General features: G+C 45.6%; 1 protein-coding gene across 1 annotated transcript; it reads right to left on the reverse strand.

The window, feature by feature from the left end:
- Positions 1-249: 249 nt before the first annotated feature.
- Positions 250-18,835, reverse strand: ldlrad2 (low density lipoprotein receptor class A domain containing 2). The gene is made up of 10 exons (XM_078238471.1): positions 18,805-18,835; positions 17,724-17,913; positions 17,395-17,639; positions 12,933-13,016; positions 9,529-9,678; positions 8,400-8,455; positions 6,826-6,976; positions 4,479-4,505; positions 644-702; positions 250-255 (listed from the first exon to the last, which is right to left on the reverse strand). The coding sequence occupies exons 1-10, from the start codon at positions 18,833-18,835 to the stop codon at positions 250-252; spliced, it is 999 nt and encodes a 332-aa protein (XP_078094597.1).
- Positions 18,836-23,552: the final 4,717 nt, after the last annotated feature.

Here is a 23,552-nt window from a genome sequence, read left to right on the forward strand (position 1 = left end):
CTTCCCAGGAAATCTATAGCTGTTGGCAGTGGTTAATTAGTGTTACACTTGCTGTGTTTTCACTGCCTTGAAGGATCCAGAATTAGATTGAAATCAACTCACTTACAAACAGCTAATTACCTCTTGCAGTCACAAAGGAAATCTGTCTTTGCACAAAATGCAGCACGCAAGTCTGGAAACACGAGAGCAAATTAGTACAATCTCACACTGCTTAAACCACATTAAAGTAGACAATATACCTACATTTTTTCATTCCTGAAGAACAGGGAATCCATGAATTAGTCAAAGGAATATAATGGGTCACATTGTAAGTGTTAAATTAACCCAAAGTGAGTTCCAACCCAATCCTGACCTGTAGGAATGCAGCAATGTCAGGTTGGAGAATTGCATAATGTTGGCCAGACTATTAATAATCTGCTGTGAAAGAGAGAAGGAGTATCCCGGGCAATGTATATTACACAGGGACAGGGACTGTGCTTTGCGGTGTGACCTTGGCCAGTCGACCACTGTCCGTCCGACAGCAGCTCTGGGTGCAGAGCTGACAGGCCGCACAGAAGGAGTTACAGCACGGGAGGAACCTGCAGACACTGAACCTCCAGACCAACCAACCCGGTGACCAACAACACCAGAACATGAGGACTACGCCAGCAATGACTCCCAGGATGATGTAGAGGGCGAGCAGCGAAACGTATGACTTGGCGTCTGCAAATAAAAGAGAAAAGCACAGGATGTGACAGATTTAGGATCAATTCATCTTTTAATCAACCAAGAACCACATCTGTTACAATAATTTATTCCTAGGGCAGAGCATCTGCAATAACGCTGCTGGAGTTTGTTCATTATTTATATATTAGTGTCACAAGTAGGTTTACATTAACACTGCAATGAAGTTACTGTGAAAATCCCTGAGTTGCCACACTCTGGTGCCTGCTTGGGTACACTGAGGGAGAATTTAGCTTGGCCAATGCACCTAACCAGCACGTCTTTTAGACTGTGGGAAGAAACCGGAGCACCCCCAAGAAATCCATGCAGAAGCAGGGAGAACGTGCAGACTCCGTACAGACAGTGACCCAAACTGGGAATCAAACCCAGGTCCCTGGCACTGTGAAGCAGCAGTGCCAACCACTGTGCTACCCTGCTACAGAAGGAACTCCTCATGAGCATCAGGTTGAGACAGTTAGGGAACAGGTTTGTTCTGTGCTTTACAGGGGCCTGATCCATTATGCTGGAATTTCTGCACTTATTTGCATCCTGGGAAGTATAGCCCATTCCACTTCAGCTCTTCCTTGACACTGGACCAATCAGCTAAACAAGGGAGACGTCAGGGCAATCAGATAAAAAGAAACTGTCGTTCTTAAAGGGGGCTCGCACCATTTACCAAGTCTGGACACTGTCTGGTGGGACCCACGTCTGCTCTTGTAGAGCCTGAAACACTCTACCTCGGCCGGGGTTACTGCAACAGTGGCTCCCAGAACAGGTTCAGGATTGGGAACCTTCAGTTAAGGGAATTCTTGTTGCATGTCCTGATCCTGACTTGCTACTTGAGGGTGTGGATGGGGGAGGGCAGGAGACAATAAATGATGTGAGTCTTACACTTTTCTGTGTTGAATTCCATCTACCATTTGTCTGCTTGTTCCACCAGCCTGTTCATTTTCTCTTATCTTCACCATTGTTTCCAACATTTCCAAGTTTGGTGTCCTCTACCCCAAGTTTAAGTTATTAATGACTATTAAAAAAAGCAGTGGTCCTGGCCTGGGGACTTGGGGAACTCCACCGGATACCTGTCTCTAGTTTGCAAAACAGCCATTTGCCACTCCCCTGTCTTCTATTCTTTCACTAATTTTGTTCCTTGCTGCTACCGCCCTTTCATCCCATGGACTTTAGTTTTCCTAACAATCCTAACCTGTGACATTTTATTGAATGGTTTTTGGAAGTAACAGACATGATATCCACTCCGCTGTTGGAGAACAGCGGCATGAGGGAATACATGGGGGGGAGAGGGAGTACTGGAGAGAGTGAACATGGAGGGAGGAAGAGAGTGCATGGAGGAGAGAGGGAGTATATGGAGGAGGGGGGACATCGAGGAAGGAGTACATGGATAAGTGAAGGAGTACTTCTGACTTGGAAATATATCGCCGTTCCTTCGCAGTCACTGGGTCAAAATCCTGGAATTCCCTCCCTAACGGCATTGCAGGTCAACCCACAGCACGTGGACTGCAGCGATTCAAGAGGCAGCTCACCAGCACCTTCTCAAGGGCAACTCGGGATGGGCAATAAATGGTGGCCAGCCAGCGACACTCATGTCCCACAAATGAATTTTAAAAACATGGAAGAAGGAGTACATGGAACAGTAAATATATGGATAGGTGAGGGAGTACATGGAGGAGTGAGGAAGTACAAAGTTTGTATGGAGTGAGGAAGAGCAATGAATTATCAATGATGTGGTACATCAGTTGCAAGCCATAAAGAGTTTATAAAACATCTTGGAAAGATTGGCAAATAACAGTATTAACAAATCAATTATACAAGTTTGAAAGATAAGTGGCTGAATCATAGAACCCTACAGAGCAGAAAGAGGCCATTCGGCCCATCGAGTCTGCACTGACCACAATCCCACCCAGGCCCTACCCCAATATCACTACATATTTTACCCGTTAATCCCTCTGACCAACGCATCTCAGGACACGAAGGGGCAATTTTAGCATGGCCAATCAACCTAACCCACACATCTTTGGACTGTGGGAGGAAACCGGAGCACCCGGAGGAAACCCACGCACACACGAGGAGAATGTGCAAACTCCACACAGACAGTGACCCGAGCCGGGAATCGAACCCAGGTCCCTGGAGCTGTGAAGCAGCAGTGCTGACCACTGTGCTACTGTGCCGCTGAAGCCCACCAAAGATTTTTTTAAAAGGCTGCTAATTGTACATACTCCCAAATATACAATAAATTTCCACTACAGTGTTCAGGAAAAGTGGAAGTGTACATACTTGCACTGATTCCAATGGGATACACTGCTCATAATGCTCTTTCCTCCATGCAGGTTGACCACTTTGCAAACCATCTTTTCACAGTGTGTGAGCTTGAATTTCTGGTCATTTCTCATTGTCATTCCCTGTCGCACTCTCACTCTGCCCTCTCTGTCCTTGGCATTCTAATGAAGCTCAACAAGCTCAAGGTGCAGCAGCTCATCTTTTGGTTGACAGCCTTCTGGATTCAACATTGATTCTCCCCACTCCTTTCCCCGTCTCTGTACTTGCTCAAAACCTGTTCCATCTCTAACTTTTCCCCGTTCATTGGCCTGAAACCCTGATAACTCTACTCCTTTCTCCACAGATGCTGCCTGATCTGCTGGGGTTTTGAGTTTAATCGATGGGTTCCATTGCTTGGAGAAACTAGAGCAACGTTCGGATTGAGGGTTGGGGGGACGACATTGCCCGGTACCCAGTGCCGGATTTAGGCATAAGCTAAACGAGCTGCAGCTTAGGGCCTCACAATCCACAGGGGCCTCACAAAATTTCAGAAGGTTTACAATGAAGAGAACATTTAAGAGCGGATACCAGAAAAGAAAAAGAAAGCACCAGCTTGAAGAGCAACTCAAAAAATTACCAAAAGTTGACAGTTACTTTACTCCAGAAACAGAAGTCCAGAAAAGTTAATGGTGAAATATACGATCAGGAATGGCTAGTGCGCTCCCCAACAACTGGCTGTGTTTACTGCTTTGTCTGCAAGCTCTTTTCAACATCAACTGCAGCACTAGCTTCTGGTGGGTTTTCTGACTGGCGAAATCCCATTGCAATTAAAAGTCATGAAAACTCTGAAGAGCATAGAACAGCGTTGCTGACATACTTGTTTGTATTTTTATTTGTATTTTTCACTTTAAATACCTTGCTATTAAATAATGAAAAGGCATAATTATGTTTTCAATTTTTTTGTGGTGGCCCAAGGTCCTGTTTTGGGACGCACCTTTGTGAGACCTTTTGGTGTAACTTTTTAACAAGGGGCCTCCAGGCTTTACATAGCTTAGGGCCTCACCAAGTCTGAATCCGGCACTGCCGGCACCTGAAGTAGTTGGGTACAAATCAGGTGTTGCCCCAATGGTTAAGACCATAAGACCATAAGACATAGGAGCGGAAGTAAGGCCATTCGGCCCATCGAGTCCACTCCACCATTCAATCATGGTTCAGCTAACTCTGGGCAGGGGTCAGTGCCGGATACAGTCGGGTATGAAGCCAGTGTATTTAATGATACTGGAAGCCTTGACATTTAAAAATAAGGTGTTCTTATTCCAAGACATCAAACTTTAATGAGCTCCATAAAAGATTAAGGCATAATTTAAACAAAGCACCTGCGACAGAGCCTGGATAAAGAACACTGTCTGTTAGAAGACGTCTATTTGGTGTTTGACAAAGAGCAGTGAGGTTGACAGAAGGGGACAGTGAATTGTTAGGTTCCATGGTGCTTGAACTGACTTTACCAACAGTTGCTGAGTCGACGAGATTATCTGCAAAAGAAGAAGGTTACACCGGGTGATAACACATGTTAAAATGTAATTAAAGGTTTTTCAAAGACATAACACCAAGAATTATAGTCACAGTAATTCCACTTGCCCCACCTATCCACCACACAAAATATTGTGACTGATGACTGTGATGAACCATAGATGGTTACCACTATGGGTACTTGTACATATGTTACTCTTGTTACTGTTGGGGTTAGGGTTGGGGTGTTCCACCTGTTGGTATTGTTCTGTGGTACACTCCGGTTGGCTCCGCCTTCCTATAGGAATATAAAGGTCACTGCACTTCCTAGTGACCCTTTAGTCTGGGATTGTATTGTTAAGCAGTATGCTCCATTCTTGTTGCGAATAAAAGCCTTTATTCCCGGGTACGATCTAGCCTCCCGAGTGGATTAATCGCGCATCAATTACTTAGATAGCTGCTTCATTAAATCAATTAACTTATCGACTTATTGTAAATGAATTAAAATGTACCAGTGATGAATCTGTAACCAGCAGATAATCATCCAATCAAATTTTTAAATTTCTTTCAAAGCTACCAGCCATGAACCAGTAAGAACCACGAAACTGACCAATCAAATTGTACAAACAATGGTTGCTTTGATCTCGTGGACATCCCTGAGCAGTAAACAGCCAGTCAAATATTTCTGAAGTGCAGCCATTGTTGAAATACAGGAAACACAGCAGCCAATGTGGCACACCCGGCTCCCACAAACAGCAACAACAGAATGGTCTCATGTTTCAGGCAGTTTAACTTACCCCCTGTGCTGTAGTGAAGATAGATGGGCGAAGGATAAATATTGGCCAGGGCACTGGGGCGGGGGGGGGGGGGGCAGGGGAGGCGGAGTGGGGGGCTGCGCGGTGGAGGGAGGGGGAGAAATCTACTCTTCTTCAAAATGGTGCCAAGGAATCTTTTACATTCATCTCAGCGAACGGGCGTAGCCTCAGTTTACAATTTCATGCAAAGAACCAGCACCTTAGGCAGTGCCTCAGTACAATCCCACACTGAAGTATTATCCTGGGTTTTGTGCTCAGGTGCTGGGTTTTACAGTCTCCAGCCGGGCTTGTTTTTAGTGAGGAGGGGGATGTAAAATATGTCGGGTGGGTAGCCCACTGCCTTCCTGACCACCCTCCGATCCGGTCCCCATGATAGGGGGTGTGGGTAAGTCACTCATTGGCCCACCTGCCATTAAGGCTTATTGAGGTCCTTGTGAGCAATTCATGCCCAGGACCTCAATCCACCTCCACTGCCACATTGTCCTGGGCAGTGGAATGTGGATGAGAGTGGGAAGGTTGTCTTTTTTTACCAAAATTGGTGAAAGGGTGGGAAGGGAGGGGGTTAAGTTTTAAAGTTTAAGTTTATTTATTAGCGTCACAAGTAGGCTTACATTAACACTGCAATGAAGTTACTATGAAAATCCACTAGTCGCCACACTCCGGCGCCTGTTTGGGTCCACTGAGGGAGAATTTAACACGGCCAATGCGCCTAACCAGCATGACTTTCAGACTACATCCTTACAATGGGGTAGGGGGAGGGTGGAGGTGAGGGCTGTCCTATGGGCATTGAGGGCACCCACGCTACAATTGTATGCCCTTTTTTGCCTACCCCACCTAGCCTCTGAAATCTGCGCCCCCCCCCCCCCCCCCCCCCCCGCCCCCCCCACCCCACTCCAGCTGGCTGCTCTAAAGGGCAGGGCTTGTTCGCCACACCACCGCTGCCAGCAAGGACAGAGAATTTGACGCTCAGCCAAAACTTCATTCACTGCAATGGGGACTGGAGAATCCCAGCTGTGGATGAGGTCAGAGAATTCAGACCTAAGTTCCATAGCGGGGGTAGGAACATGGAATCTTTCCTGCTGTGCAGGCTGGGGAGTAACATACGACAAATCTTCTGGGCCGACCTCACTAATTATGCAACCGGGGGTTGTGCACCATTGGCCATGGCGGAGCAGCTCTGTAAGCACCTACTCTGCCACAGTGTCTGGGCACCATGTTAAAAACATCACTGACCCACTACTAAAGAAAGATGATGGAATTCCTGCGAATGAGGATGGGTCTCTAGGAACATCCTGAGGCTGGAAGGTGAAACCCTTCCAGGACATCAAAACTGGAAGGTCCACCTGCAGATGTCCCCCCTCCCCACCGCCCTCCCCCCCCCACCCCATCCACTGCTGTGGTGTTCCAAAGTCCAAGGGTAGTAGCGGTCTCGACCCTGAGCTGTGGAGACAGCCCCAGGTTGGTTCAGGTGAGTCCTGACATCTGCATGTCACATTGTTCCAGACGTATTTTATACCGGCATCTCTACCTGCCGGTGGGATGCAAATGAGAGTCACACTGGCCTGCAGTGGCTTTCCCGATCTGCCACGGCGGGCACCAGTGAAGGATTCCGCTGTGAATTCATATGGCGTAAAACCGATTTTTGGATCTCTCTCCGAATTCTCACCACCTCCCGACCACTACAATGGGCAAGAAATTGATTCACATTCATTTACATTTAAACCATCGAATTCCGACAGTGCAGAAGGAGGACATTCAGCCCATCGGGTCTGCACCAACTCTCCAAAAGAGCATTTTACTTAGGTCCCATCACTGTAACTCCGCACACTTACCATGACTAATCCCCCTAACATATGCATCTTTGGACACTAAGGTTGAAACTCTACCACTTCACCAGCCGTGGAATCGGGGTGGGCGAGCTTCCCAGAATGGAAATCTTCTTGGACCTCAGGCGAGATTTTATGATCTCACCCGAGCAAAGCTGTAAAATCCTGCCCTAACGGTCAATTTAGCATGGCCAATCCACCTAACTTGCATATCTTTGGAGTCTGGGAGGAAACGGGAACACCCGGAGGAAACCCACGCAGACACAGAGAGAACGTGCAAACTCCACACAATGACCCGAGGCTGGAATTGAACCCGGGTCCCAGTGCTAACCACAGTGACACCGTGCCGCCCAATGGCATTAACGTTCCTGTCGCCAGATCTTCCCTCCTCACTGGATTTTCATACCATCGGTGAGGTTTTTAACAGGTTAACCCAGCCAAGTCACCATAGCCCCCTGAGGGAGAGGGACATGGCCAGGCTGTGCCCTGGCAATGCCCCCTGGCACAGCCCCCTGGCGCATTCCCCTGGCACAGGTTGGCACTGCCAGAGACGGGCCCGAGGGGTAGCTTCATGTGTGGGGACTCATCTATCTTAGTTGTTGAATTTCATAGGGAGATAAGGAGTTTGCAACTTAACAATTATCATAATGAATAAGGCAAAGTTATTCAATTTTATTTTACCCAATAGTAGTGGCCATATGGCCATTAAAGGAGAACGTACTCTGGGAAAGGTAAAAATTCAAAGAAGGGTAAGGAGAATTAAGAAACAATGAAAAAAGGAAAAATATACTTAAAGAGAGGTTAGAACTATGCTAGAGGGTGTGGCCATGTGAGATCCTGAAGAGAATTTTCCACAGACAATGAGCCAAGCCGGGAATTGAACCAGGGTTCCTTGCGCTGTGAGGCTGCAGTGCTTGCCACTGTGCCACCCCATAGATTAAACATCTATAGGAACTGTAGTCTAAAAGGGTATTTTTTGTGAGTCTAACCAAGTAAAACTCTTTTGGGGAAATTTTTGGAAGACTAATTTTAACCATGTAGATGTAAACTTGTATGTTTAAGTTTTCTTTAGATTTGTTAATAAACTGCTTTAATTTGCTATTTAAAATTTCCAAAAGTGTTTTTGACTCCTGGTTTCAGCCTACGCATCTTCTCATAGTAGAATATAAATTGAAAACCGCTGTGATAGTTTGTTAAGTTTCCCTTTGGGATTTGATTAGCACGATACATACCACCTGTCAGATCATAACAGTTAAAATGTCACAAACTAATTTACCAGGTATACTTGTGTAAAAATCAATTTCACATAAAAGTCAACCCCATGATAGTTGGCTTAGAAAAATCATACATTTTCAAATATCTCATGTCAAAATCGACCCTACATTTTAGTCCAAAAATTAACTTTACAACCGTATCAAAAAACACAATCCATTATTCACTATAAAAGTTACACTCACCATATTTCCTTCACATCCCAGTTATCAACTGAGGCAGGAAGGATCTAGATTGATCCTGATTTGTGGACGGATCAGAAAACAGTAATAAACCACACACTTAGAATAGGATGCAAGGACCAACTCCCACAGCAAACTTTGATGAACATCTGAACCTTGAGTCCTCAAGCATTACCCATAACCTTCTCAGGGAGTGGAGGGAAGGTTGATGCCTTGTCAATTGGAAGGATAGAGGATACCTTTATCCTATCAATCCAGGTTAACCCAATCACCATTCGGACCCACAGACATTATTAAAAACGTAGAAAGAGTAGAGTTAAATTGCAAATGTTTCTCATTCCCGAAATATTATGGACTTAATCCATCACAAGGTACAACGGGGAAAATGACTTTGTGACCTAAAAATGACCATAGAAACCATTCTTTCTGGTTGTATCACAGCTTGGTATGGCTCCTGCTCTGCCCAAGACCGCAAGAAACTACAAAAGGTCGTGAATGTAGCCCAATCCATCACACAAACCAGCCTCCCATCCATTGACTCTTTCTACACTTCCTGCTGCCTCGGCAAAGCAGCCAGCATAATTAAGGACCCCACGTACCCCGAACATTCTCTCTTCCTCCTTCTTCCTTTGGGAAAAATATACAAAAGTCTGAGGTCACGTACCAACCGACTCAAGAACAGCTTCTTCCCTGCTGCTGTCAGACTTTTGAACCTTGTATTAATTTGATCTTTCTCTACACCCTAGCTATGACTGTAATACTACATTCTGCACTCTCTCATTTCCTTCTCTATGAACGGTATGTTTTGTCAGTGTAGCGCGCAAGAAACAATACTTTTCACTGTATGCTAATACATGTGACAATAATAAACTAAATCAAACCAAATCCTTCTGTGCTCTTTGATTCTAATCCCAATGTATGCCGCTGTGTGAGTTCTGTTCAATGTCTTACCGTCGCACTTTGCTGGAAGATGTCCAGACTCATCACTTCCATCACCACAATTATCAATACTTTCCGAATCACAGACCAGACTCTTGGGAATGCATTTTCCATTTTGACATTGAAAGTATGGCTCACCCCCGCATGCTGAAGATTTGGAACCTGTGATTAAAGACTGGAAAGTTTCAGATTCTCTGTACGTATTATTATTTCTACTTCCGTCATTCCCGTATCAGAGTGACGACAGAGTGATTGGGATTTTCTGTCCCCCCACCCACCCCAGGGCATGTGTTCTGGCAATGAAGGTGGCTCACGATCTTCCAGTCCCACCGATGTCTACGGTATTTTGTGTGACTCACCGGTCCCGCCGCAGGAGGTCGTCTTCAATGGGACTGAAAGATCCAGTTGGTGGGTCTTTAGTATCCAACCGATGACATCGTCCAAGATCAGTTGATGAATATCTTTCTTTTTAAACAAGGTGGTGACTGTAGTTTGACCCGGCGCTGTCTGACTGAATTATCCAGTGGTTAAATCAAAATAACTCCCTGACTCTCTAAAATCAACAAGTAACAATTTATTTATCTAACTAACAATGAACAAGTTACCTAAACTATTAACAAACCAAACAGAACACAATTCTAATGGAATGCTGTTCAGATAAATACAATTCCCACTCATTAACAAAATAGAATTTAGTCACTCTCGAAATTACAACCAGGTTTTGTGTTTTCCAGAATCATCTGGGCTTCTCTGTTGATTCTTCTGTCTGAAACCTCTTTCTCTTTTGGTACCTTTGCAAGTTAGATGAGGCTTTGAGCTAAGAGCTGTGAACTGTGGCAGGCAGCAGTTGCTCTCTCCCTCTCTGGAGCTGAGAGCTGAACTAAGAGCTATAATCTAAAGAACCGAGAACAAAGAACAATACAGCACAGGAACAGGCCCTTCGGCCCTCCAAGCATGCGCCGCTCATGTGCCCACTAGACCATTCTTTTGTATCCCTCTATTCCCAGTCTGTTCATGTGGTTATCTAAAATCTATTACTCTGGCAAATTACAGTTGCTCTCTGCTTTTGTCCCCCTGCCTTTTTTATACCTGTGATGACATATCAATATCCCCCAAAATTTGATCGGTCCAAGGTTGTCAACACCATCAAATTTAAATGTAATATGTTCTTGGTATCTAAGGGCCCAATTTTACCATCAAGTTGCGCCTGTTTTCAGGCACGAAAACTTGGTAAAGTTGGGCGTGAGGCGAGTAGCATGATCTGCGCCTGCCTCCGCGCTGGTTCCCCCTTTACCAAGGCCCCAAAATGGCCACGATCGGGACTGCACCCGAAACGGGCGCGACAGCCATTTAAATGCATTTGCATGCATTTAAATTGACTTAATGGGCTACATGGCCAACCTTACCGGCACTTCCCCCTTTACCACCACATTCGTCCGTCCAGAGTCAGCGCGAAACAGAAATGCTCTACAAAAGTCCGATTCAGGCGCTCCAGTTAGTGAGGAGGTAAGTGCTGAGTGTCTGATGGCTCTCTGCTTAAGATCAGTGAGGGGGGGAAGGGGGGGGTTCTGCTGCCAATCTGCCTGAGATCAATGAGGGCGAAGGGAGGGAGGGGCCCGTGATCGGTCTGGGTGGTGGAGGAGGTCGGGGGATACAGAGGTCAGTAATGTTGTGAGGGTGGGGCAATGTCTGTGGGGGCCAGGGGGAGGCTTTATCCGGCCCGGGAGGGATGTGGCAGGGAGCTGCATTCTATCTTTTTTTTCTCTGCGCATGCGCAGTTGGGGGCTCCGATTGGAGCTGCAGGATTTCGGGTGCTTTAAGCCCCGTCCACAGGCTTCTGCAGCGAGATTTGGAATTGCTGATATTTTTCAGACAGACTGCGTATTGGGGCACCTGAGAATGGGTCTAAAAGTCGGATCTGAAACACTTCCAGTTTCAAGTCCGCCCAACACTTGGAATCAAAATGGAAAAATAGAACCCTAAGTGTCTAATTCAAATTGATTGGCTGAATTCAAAAAACTCAACAGCCTGAAAGCCTGTTGAAACCCTGTTGCCTTGGTGACTGCTGCTTGGCCTTTCAATACAAATGTTTCATTTCGGGCACTCTATATGTACTTGCAATTTTTTTAACTTTCTAAGCACAGAAAAAGCAGCACCTTTTTAAAGGGACCATGTAATGCTTTCCCCCCGAGCATCTTACAATTTCACAAACACCAATCTATAATTACTCTGCTCAACTTCACAACATTAGATACAGTAAATATTTATGTATCTAATTTATTCATTATTTGTTCAAACTTTTAATACTATGTTATTGGTCATATATTTAATTTTGAGTCCATACATGTGCAGTTAAAGCTGGAATTTGAGAAGATGCTATCAGTGATTTGATGCTTCTTTATAATGTGTGTGTTGAACATCCCCCACAGTCCCCAATCAATTAGAAATCACTGAGCTGATGAAAACTTGCCCTTTTACATTATGGGTTGAATTTTAATTTATCAGAATGGATGTGTTTGGGTTGAGGGAATGAGGGGGGTTTTAAAGTCTTCAAAATCTCTTTCCCAATCCAAACCTGCCCCCTACCCACCCATTTCTCACTTCAACTGAGGGCAGAATTTTCTGAGCCAAGTTGGAATTTCAAATAAGATAATGAGGCTGCGAACTTCATGGCTATGCAGCTTATGAACTTTAACAGCTGTCGGCTGGGATGCCCCAGGGGCTGGTAGCAATTTCAAAGAGGTGTGGGCTAAGTGGTTTCAGAAGGCAAGCGTCTTCGTACTTGCCTCCTGAATCCAATGATTGCCTGTGGTGGGTGGGTGGGTGGGGTGTGGCGGGGCGGGGGGGGGGGGGGTGTGGGCGGAGAGAGGGGGCACCATGCTCGGCATTCCCCCAATAACCTTCCACCAAGAGGTCTGATCCTCAGCCCACCATGAGGCCTCTGACCTTGCCACTTGCAACGAACCCCCACTCCCCCCCCAACCACACCCCTCCCTACAGGGATCAGAAGGGCCAGGGAGAGAAATCATGGACCCTGGAGCTTTTCCCGACCCTTTATTCCAACCCCACCCTTTAAACACCAGGCCCCAACGCCCCCCCACCTGCCCCTTATGTCTTTCAGGTGCAGAAGTGGGAACCATAGTCACAGTCAAAATGTTTCAAATTGGTTCAGCAAAACCTCTTGGCTTTTGTATTATGTGCCTCTATTTATAAAGTCCATTGATAGCTCAGCTTCCAGTATGGCACACGGTTCTGTTAGACAATTATACACAACTTGGTTATTCATATTATGTAACTAGCTCTGCTTCTTTGAACCTGGCCCTATGCAATATCTGGACAGCAACATGCAAAAAATGTAAACTCAAAAGCACCATCAACAACAATCCCATATACAAATGAGAATATCCTGAACTAACATTCCTTTGGTGGATGATGCCTGGTTTTCATTCCAAGCTTACAAACAGCCAAACCTTTCAGTAAATTAGCACCAACCCATTCACCTGCAATAATGAATAAATAATAAAATTAATGTCATACTTCTATCCGCATAAGTGGACTTTGTTCACAGAAAAATTATGCTTGGCATTGAATGATTGAACCACACTTACAGTCACACTTACAAATGTCCATCATGTCTCATAGGAGAGCAATGTACTGCTGATGCTGAGCCTGAAATATAAATAGAAACCGCCAGAAATACTCTTCAGGCCAGGCAGCATCTGTAGAGAGAGAAATAGAACAGTTAATGCTTCAGGTCCAGGATCTGCACTCGTTCTGATGAAAGCTCACTAACCTTTGCTTCTCTCTGCACACACGCTGACGATTTGCTGAGCATTTCCAATATATCCAGTTTCTAGTGAATCATAGAATCCCTACAGTGCAGAAAGAGGCCATTCGGCCCATTGAGTCTGCACCGACAACAATCCCACTCAGACCCTATCCCCGTAACCCCATATATTTACCCCGCTAATCCCTCTAACCTTTGCATCCCGGGACACTAAGGGGCAATTTAGCACGGCCAATCAACCTAAGCTGCACATTTTTGAAAGCAGCGGTTGGCCCCCAGAAGCCTTACCCATCAGTGGAGAAACTGCCCATTTCACATCAGATCAACCATTCCATCCATCAGCGTCACAAGTGAAGGCTGTGGCCTCGAAGAATGAATATACAGAAATCTTTGGGAAGTGTCGATGCATCAATTGGGCTCCTAATTTCCCATATTTGAAGCAAATTTTCTTTTGCCTTTAGGAAGGGATCTGCAGTTTTAAATTTTGTAAACCTTGTTGAAGTGCATTTGAACAAATAATAGCCATTTTCTAATTAAACTGGTACCTGAACTACAAAAAAAGTAACCCCCTTTACTGAAAATAATCTATGTCAAAGCAATAAATTAACAATTTATAAAAATAAGTAATTAATAAAGATGCTCATTAAAAAGTGACAAACAACTTTTTGCTTAAGGAACAGAGATGGAGAGAGACAGACTAGGCCCAAGTCCTAGTCACCAGGGAAGGGACTGGGACCGAGTTAAGAAGTTGGGTTTAACTAACACTGACCTTGCATTCACCTCTGGTGACTCAAACTCCAAGTTGGTGGAATTGTGATGGTCACCTTTCAGCCTGGGCTTTCCACGCTTCCAGCCGGGTGTGTGGATCGATTATTGGGGAAAAAGGAGGAAGGGGGGGGGGGGCGCTGCTGGAAAGGGGAGTTATCTTTGCTCAGCATCTGTGCAGCGAGAAGCAGAAGTCAGTGGCCCTTCATCAAGACTAGCGAAGATCGGAACACTGCCAAAAATTCTCCATCCTTCTTCGTGACTGGGATTCTCTGGTGCCGAAGAAAGTGAATGAAGCTTTGGCTAGAACGCCAAATTCTGCGTTCTGACTGGCAGCGGACAAGATCGGAGAATTCCGCCCCTTGTTTCTGCCTCCACAGGTGCTGCCCAGTTCTAGCATTTTCTATTTATATTTCACATTCACCGCCTGCTCTCCGCTCACATGCTCCATGCTGAGTTTTTGTAAGTCTGGTTAGTTTAAACTTAAAATGAGAAAATATGTATCACTCGCTGCAAAGTATAATTTCTCTATTAACAAAGCTCACTTATGTTGTGAATAGAAGGGGCATGAACAAAGCCCAGTCCATCGTGCAAACCAGCCTCCCACCCATTGACTCTGTCTACACTCCCCGCTGCCTGAGCAAAGCAGCCAGCATTATCAAGGACCCCACGCACCGCGGACATTCTCTCTTCCACCTTCTTCCATCGGGAAAAAGATACAAAAGTCTGAGATCATGTACCAACCGACTCAAGAACAGCTTCTTCCCTGCTGCCATCAGGCTTGTGAATGGACCCACCTCGCATTAAGTTGATCTTTCTCTAACTATGACTGCAACACTACATTCTCCTTTCCTTCTCTATGAACGGTATGCTTTGTCTGTATAGCGCACAAGAAACAATACTTTTCACTGTATACTAATACCTGTGATAATAAATCAAATCAAATAATGTGGATAGAAATATCACATTATTGTAGGTGAATCAGTTGGTGCTAATTTACTGGAAAGTCTTGACATTTTCAAACCTGAAAAGGAAACCAGGAGTCATACACCAATAGAATATGTCATGGTTAATTCAAGATATTTTCATTTGTATACAGGATTGTTGTTTGTGGTGCTTGTGAGGTTCAAATCTTTTGGCTGTTGCTGTCCAGGTATTGCAAAGGGCCAGGCTGAAAGAAATTGGTTGCCTAATATGAATGACTGTGTCTTGTGTAATTGTCTGACAGAGCTGTGGTTTTGGATGTATTTCTAAATGGAGGCATAGAGAACAAAAGCCAAGATGTTTCGTTAAAACAGTTCAACCCTACTGTGATGGTGCTTCCCAATTCTAGGCACCTGGAGAATGTGAGGGGGAGGATAAATTGGGTGTGGGATAGTAGGTGGTGGAATAAGGGGCCCAGAAACAGAGCCCATGATCTTGTCCCTGACCTTGGGTACTACAAATTGTTCGGGCTTCCAACTTTTAACTCTTTATAAAACCCATGTGTATCCACGACTTAAATCCTGTTACCAAATGTGGGGAGGATTTCTTCTATTTGTTCTCTGGTAAGTGATCCTCTTTAGTCCTGGGCCTTAAATCTCTCTATGTTATTAACTTCCTTGTCTCTTTTGTCTTAGTATTTGACTATGAACATTCCTCTATTCATTTTGATGTGTAGTCACTGTTGGAATGTCAGAAACACGGCGCCTCACTCAGCGCGCTACCACAAACAGCAATGTGAAAATAACTAGATGATTTTTTTTGTCATGTGAGTTGAGGGATAATTATTAGCCAGGACACTGGGGATAACTCTCCTTTTCTTCGAAAGAATGCCATGGGATCTTTAACATCCACCCATGATGGGGAGTCGGTTTAATCTATCATCCAAAAGACGGACTCACACTTTATGCAACCCACCTAATTTTCCCCGATGTCATATCAACTGAAAGTATGCAGAACCTGTTCCGACATTGGCAGTGGGAACTTAGGGAATGTGTGCTGAGCTGGCAAAGGCACAAAATGCGATCAATAATAATTATAAGATGATAGAATCATACAGCAGAGAAGGAGGTAATTCAGACCATTGTGTCTGTGCCAGGTTTTTGAAAGACTGAGCTGATTGCTCACCCCTGCTTGTTCTCCCATAGGGCGGAATTTTACCAGCACGCCCGCCCGAGTTTCGTACGATCCCACCCAAGGCCAACAGAGAATGCCGTCCTCCGAGTCTCGCCCGGCCCTGGAATCGGGGCAGGCGTGCCAGTAAAATTCCAGCCATGATCTTTCAATTTCTGTTTGTTGAGTTAGGGTGATAAATTAAAGGATGTATCATCTTCAAACACAGGAGTGGAGAAAGTGGAAACATGCACCATGGAACCTTCTTGAAATTACACTGTGGTGGCAGGTACCTCTGTCAAACACCACAGTCATTCATTGATGGATTTGATTTACACGGAGATTAATGCAATCTGGACCTTTTTCTTGCCTGGGAATCGAGCCAGAAAAGAGATTTCTCATTCCAGGCGGCAGGGGATGCTTTCCACAAACACAACTAGATTTTCCACCTTAAAGAGTTACTGAGATGTACTGAGTGTGAGAACTTATGAAAATAGCTCCAAGGTGTTTCCGATAGGGACTACGAAAAATGTTGGTCCCCACTGAGCCCTGTGCACCCAATCAGCTGTGTAACCAGGGGTATAGTCTGAGTAAATGCAGATATAGAGCACACGCCCATGAAATTTCAACACTTCCCCTGCCTAATCCAGCACCATCACTGCTGCAGGAGGTAAGTTATTCCTCCAATAATTTGCAGGAAGCCAATAATTGGCCTCAATAATGTCTAAGGCATCAGGCTTTCATAGAATCATAGAATCCCTATAGTGCAGAAGGAGGCCATTCGGCCTATTGAGCCTGCACCAACAATCCCACCCAGGCTCTCCCCGTAATCCCAGGTATTTGCCCTCCCAGTCCCCCCCGACACTAAGGGGTAATTTAGCATGGCCAATCCACCTAACCCACACATCTTTGGAGTGTGGGAGGAAACCGGAGCACCCGGAGGAAACCCACACACGGGGAGAAAGTGCAAACTCCACACAGTCACCGAGGCTGGAACTGAACCCGTGTCCTTGGCGAAGTGAGGCAGCAACGCTAACCAGTGTGCCGCCCCTTCAATTAATAAAAATTGAAATGAATAGAAATGGACAGCACAAATACACGTTAACTCTGATTTCTAACAGTGATTCCGGTAATAATATTCCCTCTTTAAGGTGTCCCAACCTCAACCCTTCCATATTTTGAAATATAACTGGATTTCTAAGAATCCATTTAACAAAAGAGTATTTTTTTACCTGGTCGAAAGGATGTGAAATCTCCAACAAAGTCCACTCTGGGTTGTTGACCTCTGGTAACCAGTCTCAGTGAAAGGTAGTTCCCAGTTGATAAAATGGGCTTGGGAATATTCTTCCCACATAAAAGGGAGCCAATAGGTGGCGAATTTCTATTCTTCCCGTCGTAAAACTGTACATAGGATCCAGCATTGCATGTGTTAGTGACCCCCACTCCCGATAGTGGCACCCCCACTCTTTGCCTGGGTCTGGTGGTCTCCAGTAAGGACAGAGGTCCGGTTGCATTGCGCTGCAGTAGTTGAAGTGCTGTGGTGGGCTGAAGGATAGCAGACTCTCGCAGCAAACTGTATACCAAGAAGAATCTAAACTGGAACTGGACATTGTCTTTGGGGGAAGCAGCCTGCATTGCTAACTCACAGTCGGTCCCGACCGTGACAAAGTAGTCCTTCTGAGATCCTTGATGGGAGTTAATGATGATTCCATCAGCCTTGATGGTCTGTCCACAGAAATCCACCAGACTGACTTGGAGCAATAAAAAGACAGTTGTATTACTTATTGCATTTACTTGCTTACTCAACATTTCAGCAAATCTAATCAGACAAATTACATTTTGAAAACATTTTATCCTTTAAACTTGACCTTCTTCATCTTTCTATGATTAGCAGTGTGAGGTTTTAAAGTTTATTTAGTAGTGTCACAAGCACATAGGCTTACATTAACCCTGCAATGAAGTTACTGTGAAAATCCCCTAGTCACCACACGTACCCTGTTCAGGTACACTGAGGGAGAATTTAGCGTGGCCAGTGCACCTAACCAGCATGTCTTTCGGACTGTGGGAGGAAACCGGAGCACCCAGAGGAAACCCCATCCAGACATGGGAAGAACATGCAGACTCCACAAAAGTAAATCTAATGTGAGCTAACGATATTTAATATGGTTTGTTTTCTACTAAGGAAGTCATAAGAAATGGAGCTGATGTAAGAGTCCACAGAATTTCAGAAAGAGTGGTCTTTCCATCCTGAATTAAAGAGTTAAACATGAAGAATGTTTGTATGATGTTATAGGTTAGGGATGGTAGTTAATCTGCTCTGACCTGAGCCCTGTAAAGTTTTTCTGGTACTGATATAGAGTGCACTGAGAGGCACAAAACTGTGAAAGTATTTTCTATCCCGGCATTATATTCCCTTAAGCCTGATATTAGCCCCTTGTGAAGATTTCAAATGATCAACCATTATGTATTCAGCCTTTAGACATAATTGTTCAACATTAACAAATGAAAGAGAAAGAAATGGAAGTACAGAGTGTGCCTCGATTGTAAGGAAATGAACGTCTGAAAACACTCCTTGGAATTCAACTAAATCACCTCAATTTCTCTGAATAAGTTTTATTCAAATTGCTATAAATTGAAGTTACTTTCTTGAACAATGAACACAATCTGCTCCATCTTGTATTCTATGGGGCAAACAGCAGTAAAGTAAGAAAATGGGACCTTTATTAGGGTCCTATGAGCATCCTAATGAAAGGGATGCCAAAGCTATCATTGTCTTCTCTCTCACACCACACAACCCAAGGATGACATGGAGAACACAGAGATTTATTGTGCTTCTCAACATTTATTGGTGAGGTTTCCAGGGGCTGAGGGAAGTCTGGTTAGGACATTCAGAAGAATGTTTAAAGCTAATTTGCTTTGTTCGTCCCTCAAGTCCATTGTTAGTGGTTTCTCTGAGCCTCTTTGCCTGGCACTTTGATAACTGCATTTGAAAACATTGTCTTGAAAGAATTATTTTAAAAATGTCTTGGATAATCAATGCCTTTGTTTGCCACACTAATTATGCTGCATCCTCCAAACAACATGGTACTTAGGAGCTAAGTACATGTGAATTATGGTGAGTGCGGCATAGTAAAAATTCCATGTGGTAGCAAATGGCAATGTGAAACATTTTGCTCCAAGACCTCAGCTCCAATGCCTAGAGATATTAGATAAGGACGGCAGTAATTGTACTGCATTCTAGATTGAAACCAGTAGCTGCAGCTTTCCCCGAGAAACATGCTATACTGCAATCTCCCTGCATCTGTACATCTATATCGGCAGCTCATTGAGAGAGCTCTATGCCCTTGTGTTGCTCACTCTTGGCCAGGAAATATTTAAATGGCTTGGGGGTGGGGTGTGTGGGTGGAGGCTAAGCCCTTATACACCCAATACACTGGGAATAACATGGGTTCAGTCTATAAAATACCGAGAGCATCCCTGGAACCCAGTTTGATAAGATACTGAAAAAGAAGTCAAAGGAAGGGTAGGGCAATCAGGGGCCAATGGAGCTCTCCTCTTGGAGGCCATAAATTAGAACATGGAACAGTACAGCACAGGAACAGGCCCTTCGGCCCACAATGCTGTGCCAAACATGACACCAAATTAACCTAATCCCTTCTGCCTGGCCTTGGTCCTTATCCCTGTATTCCTTGTATACTCATGTGCTTATCTAAAAGCCCCTTAAATGCCCCGATCATATCTGCCTCCACCACCACCCCTGGCAGTGCGTTCCAGATACCTACCACTCTCTGTGTAAAAAGCCTGCCCCTCACATCTCCTTTGAACTTTCCCCTCTCACCTGAAGTGCATGCCCCCTAGTATTGGACATTTCAACTCTGGGAAAAAGATCTGTCTGTCAACCCTATCTATGCCTCTCATAATCTCATAGATTTCTATCAGGTCTCCCCTCAGCCTCCGCAGCTCCAGAGAAAACAGCCCTAGTTTGTTCAGCCTCTCCTTCTAAGGAGCTCATACCCTCTAAGGGGAGGCGATGGCCTAGTGATATTATCGCTAGACTGTTAATCCAGAAGCTCAGCTAATGTTCTATGGACTAGGATGCGAATTCCACCAGGGCAGATGGGGGAAATTTGAATTTCGTGGGCTCCCCGCTGGGCACTACAGGGCGTCTCCGGGGCCAGGGTTTTTAGTGTCATCAGCTCCACACTGGAAATCGGTGCGGAGCTGATTTCCGTATTCAAATTCTGATTATTCCATAGCTGCACACCTTTTGCTGCTCCCCAGTCCTTAGCCTGATGCAGAGTTAGCCCTTTTAACCATTAAGCTTTGCTGGTGTCTTCACTTTGTGAGTGTCTTTATGAATACCCATCAGGCCACAACTTGTTCGAGGAAAATTATGTCTGACTAACTTGATTGAGTTCTTTGATGAAGTAATGGAACAGTTACAGACAATAATGTAGATGATGGAGAGAGAAACAGAGTTAATGGCTGGAATTCTCCAGCCGTTCACACCCCGCCACTGCTGCCAGAGAGGATGGAGAATTTGGCGCTCAGCCAAGTCTCCATTTCCTGCAGCGGGGCTGGAGAATCATAGAACATAGAACATAGAAACATAGAACAGTACAGCACAGAACAGGCCCTTCGGCCCACGATGTTGTGCCGAGCTTTATCTGAAACCAAGATCAAGCTATCCCACTCCCTATCATCCTGGTGTGCTCCATGTGCCTATCCAATAACCGCTTAAATGTTCCTAAAGTGTCTGACTCCACTATCACTGCAGGCAGTCCATTCCACACCCCAACCACTCTCTGCGTAAAGAACCTACCTCTGATATCCGTCCTGTATCTCCCACCACGAACCCTATAGTTATGCCCCCTTGTAATAGCTCCATCCACCCGAGGAAATAGTCTTTGAACGTTCACTCTATCTATCCCCTTCATCAATTTATACACCTCTATTAAGTCTCCCCTCAGCCTCCTCCGCTCCAGAGAGAACAGCCCTAGCTCCCTCAACCTTTCCTCATATGACCTACCCTCCAAACCAGGCAGCATCCTGGTAAATCTCCTCTGCACTCTTTCCAGTGCTTCCACATCCTTCTTATAGTGAGGTGACCAGAACTGCACACAATATTCCAAATGTGGTCTCACCAAGGTCCTGTACAGTTGCAGCATAACCCCACGGCTCTTAAACTCCAACCCCCTGTTAATAAAAGCTAACACACTATAGGCCTTCTTCACAGCTCTATCCACTTGACTGGCAACCTTTAGAGATCTGTGGATATGGACCCCAAGATCTCTGTTCCTCCACAGTCTTCAGAACCCTACCTTTGACCCTGTAATCCTGCTGGCATGAATGGCCAAAGAATTTCAGTCAACATTTTTAGTCCAATATGATTCTTCTTTGGAACTCTTTCCAAGGAAGGTTATATTGGACTTGAAATGTTAACCCTGTTTCTCTCTCTGTACAGAATCCACCAGATTGGCTGAGGTTTCCAGCATTTTCTGTTTTTATTGCTTCTCTCTTACTTTGCTATTGACATCAGGCTTAAACAAGTTAAAGGTGGGACTCTCCCAAAACAATTCTATGTGTTGAATTCATGTAAAAATTGGAGTAAATCTCACTGGTTTTTTTTTCAGTGGGATTTTCAAAATGAATCTTCCACAGTCTGTGCACTGGAGAGTGCCCTAGTGTGAATCAGTCCACAAACTGGGGGTGGGTCCGATTCCCGCTGGAGAGGCCGGCAGCATAGTGCTACGAGGGCCACTGCGCATGTGCCAATCTGTCAGCGCCGAGACCGGCATGTGAGCAGCAGCCCCGCACTGCCAGCCTCCCAATCGCTGGCCAGCCCCGCGACACCCGCATCGCTGGCAGTGCGAACCGCTCACAGCCTGATTGCTGGAGTCCCAGACATGTTCGGGACAGCCTTGATCCCCCACCCCCCCAACCCCCCCCACCTGTCAATCCTGATCTCACCCCCTCCAGCTAACAGTCCCATCTCCCCCCACCGGCAGCCCCAACCCCCTCCCGCAGTCCCGACGTTCCCCTCCGCAGCCCCGACCAACCAGGCAGGCTGGCCCCACCACCCCCTCACCCCGATGGCCATTCCCAATCACTGGTCTCCCTAATTCTGTCACAAAGCCCAAGTGCAGAGTGGCAGCAGGACCCCCCACCCTCACCAAGCTTCCCCCCCCCCCCCAAGAGTCCCTGTCCCTATAGGCCCTGCCACATTAAGCCCCGTCCCCTTGGCACTGCCCGATGCCCAATGGGCTGTGCCAGGGGGCCAGGCTGGCACAGCCAGAGGAGGGGCCCATGCTGGCCGGTGCACTGGGTATCCAATCAGGGCCTGATTATTCTGCATTTACTGATAAGCTCAACAAATACAAATGAGCCTATCATCAGGCAATGCAGAGCAAAATCAGACTCTGATTGGTGAGTTTGAAAGTCCAAACTGTACGAACAGTTAAATTGAGGTGCGAGGAAAAAAAGAGGTGACATGATGAGGAGGGAGAAGCAGAGGATGGTGAATTTTACTGTTTTTGTGAAAGGCAAGCAAGTTTCTAGCACACCAGCAACAGCAAGGCCTAAGGTGCTGAAAGCCACCATGGGGTGAGGTCAGTTGTCGAGGAGCGCCGCAGGAGGGGCAAGCAGGCAACTTAACCCAGAGCTGAGGGCAGGCCAGCAACAATGAGGCGCGAGGCACAAGGCATCAAAAGCCACAAAAGGTGAGGTCATCCATCAAGCGAGGGGAGCAGGCGAGACGAACGGAGTTGCAGGGCAGGACAGCAACAGCGACGCGTGACAGTGACGCCCCAAGTCAAGCCTTTGCCACAAGGAGATGACGTGTGAGGCAGGAGGCTGCCCAGGTCAGCAAGGAGAGTGAGGTTGTGAGAATGTCCGGGTTGGGGGGAGACTGTGAAGGGATGGGGATGGTGGAAGAGTGTGTGGGGGGAGCAGAGTGTGTGAGGGTCAGGTTGCATTTTTGATGGAGTGAGAGTTTGTGAGTTTGAGAGGGAGAATGGTCAGGAGAAGTCCAGAGTGAGTGCTGTTTGTAATCCAGAATCACAATTTCATAGTTAAAAGGTTGAATCTAATTTTTGCAGAGCTTGAATTGGAGCTGATAAAAATGCGGGATTGACTGTGCAAACGCCTGCTTTTTCAGACACTTCATTAAAATCAAGATTTGTTTGTTTAGCAATATAAAGTGACTATCAAGCAGCACTCAAAAATGCAGAAAATTGAGGGTGAGACAAGGGACAAAATTAGGCAAAAGGACAGTTGGTCATCTTATTTTAAGAAGTTTGAAGTATTGAATAGTGCACAAATTGCACATTCACCCTCAAATACCAAAGGTATGGGTGAATTATCTGATGACTTAGACTTGTCGATTTCCGGA

Source organism: Mustelus asterias, chromosome 22, assembly GCF_964213995.1.
Source record: "Mustelus asterias chromosome 22, sMusAst1.hap1.1, whole genome shotgun sequence".
In the NCBI taxonomy this organism is placed as follows: Eukaryota; Metazoa; Chordata; class Chondrichthyes; order Carcharhiniformes; family Triakidae; genus Mustelus; species Mustelus asterias.

Excerpts from the sequence above, each read along its gene's own strand:
- ldlrad2 (XM_078238471.1), bottom strand. The coding sequence starts at position 18,835 with ATGGAGCAGATTGTGTTCATTGTTCAAGAAA. Across the intron at positions 9,679-12,932 it reads GCATCATCCACCAAAGGAAT|GTTCCAAATCTTCAGCATGC; the intron begins GTTAGTTCAGGA and ends CTTTAATCACAG. Across the intron at positions 4,506-6,825 it reads CATTTGCATCCCACCGGCAG|ATAATCTCGTCGACTCAGCA; the intron begins GTAGAGATGCCG and ends CTTCTTTTGCAG.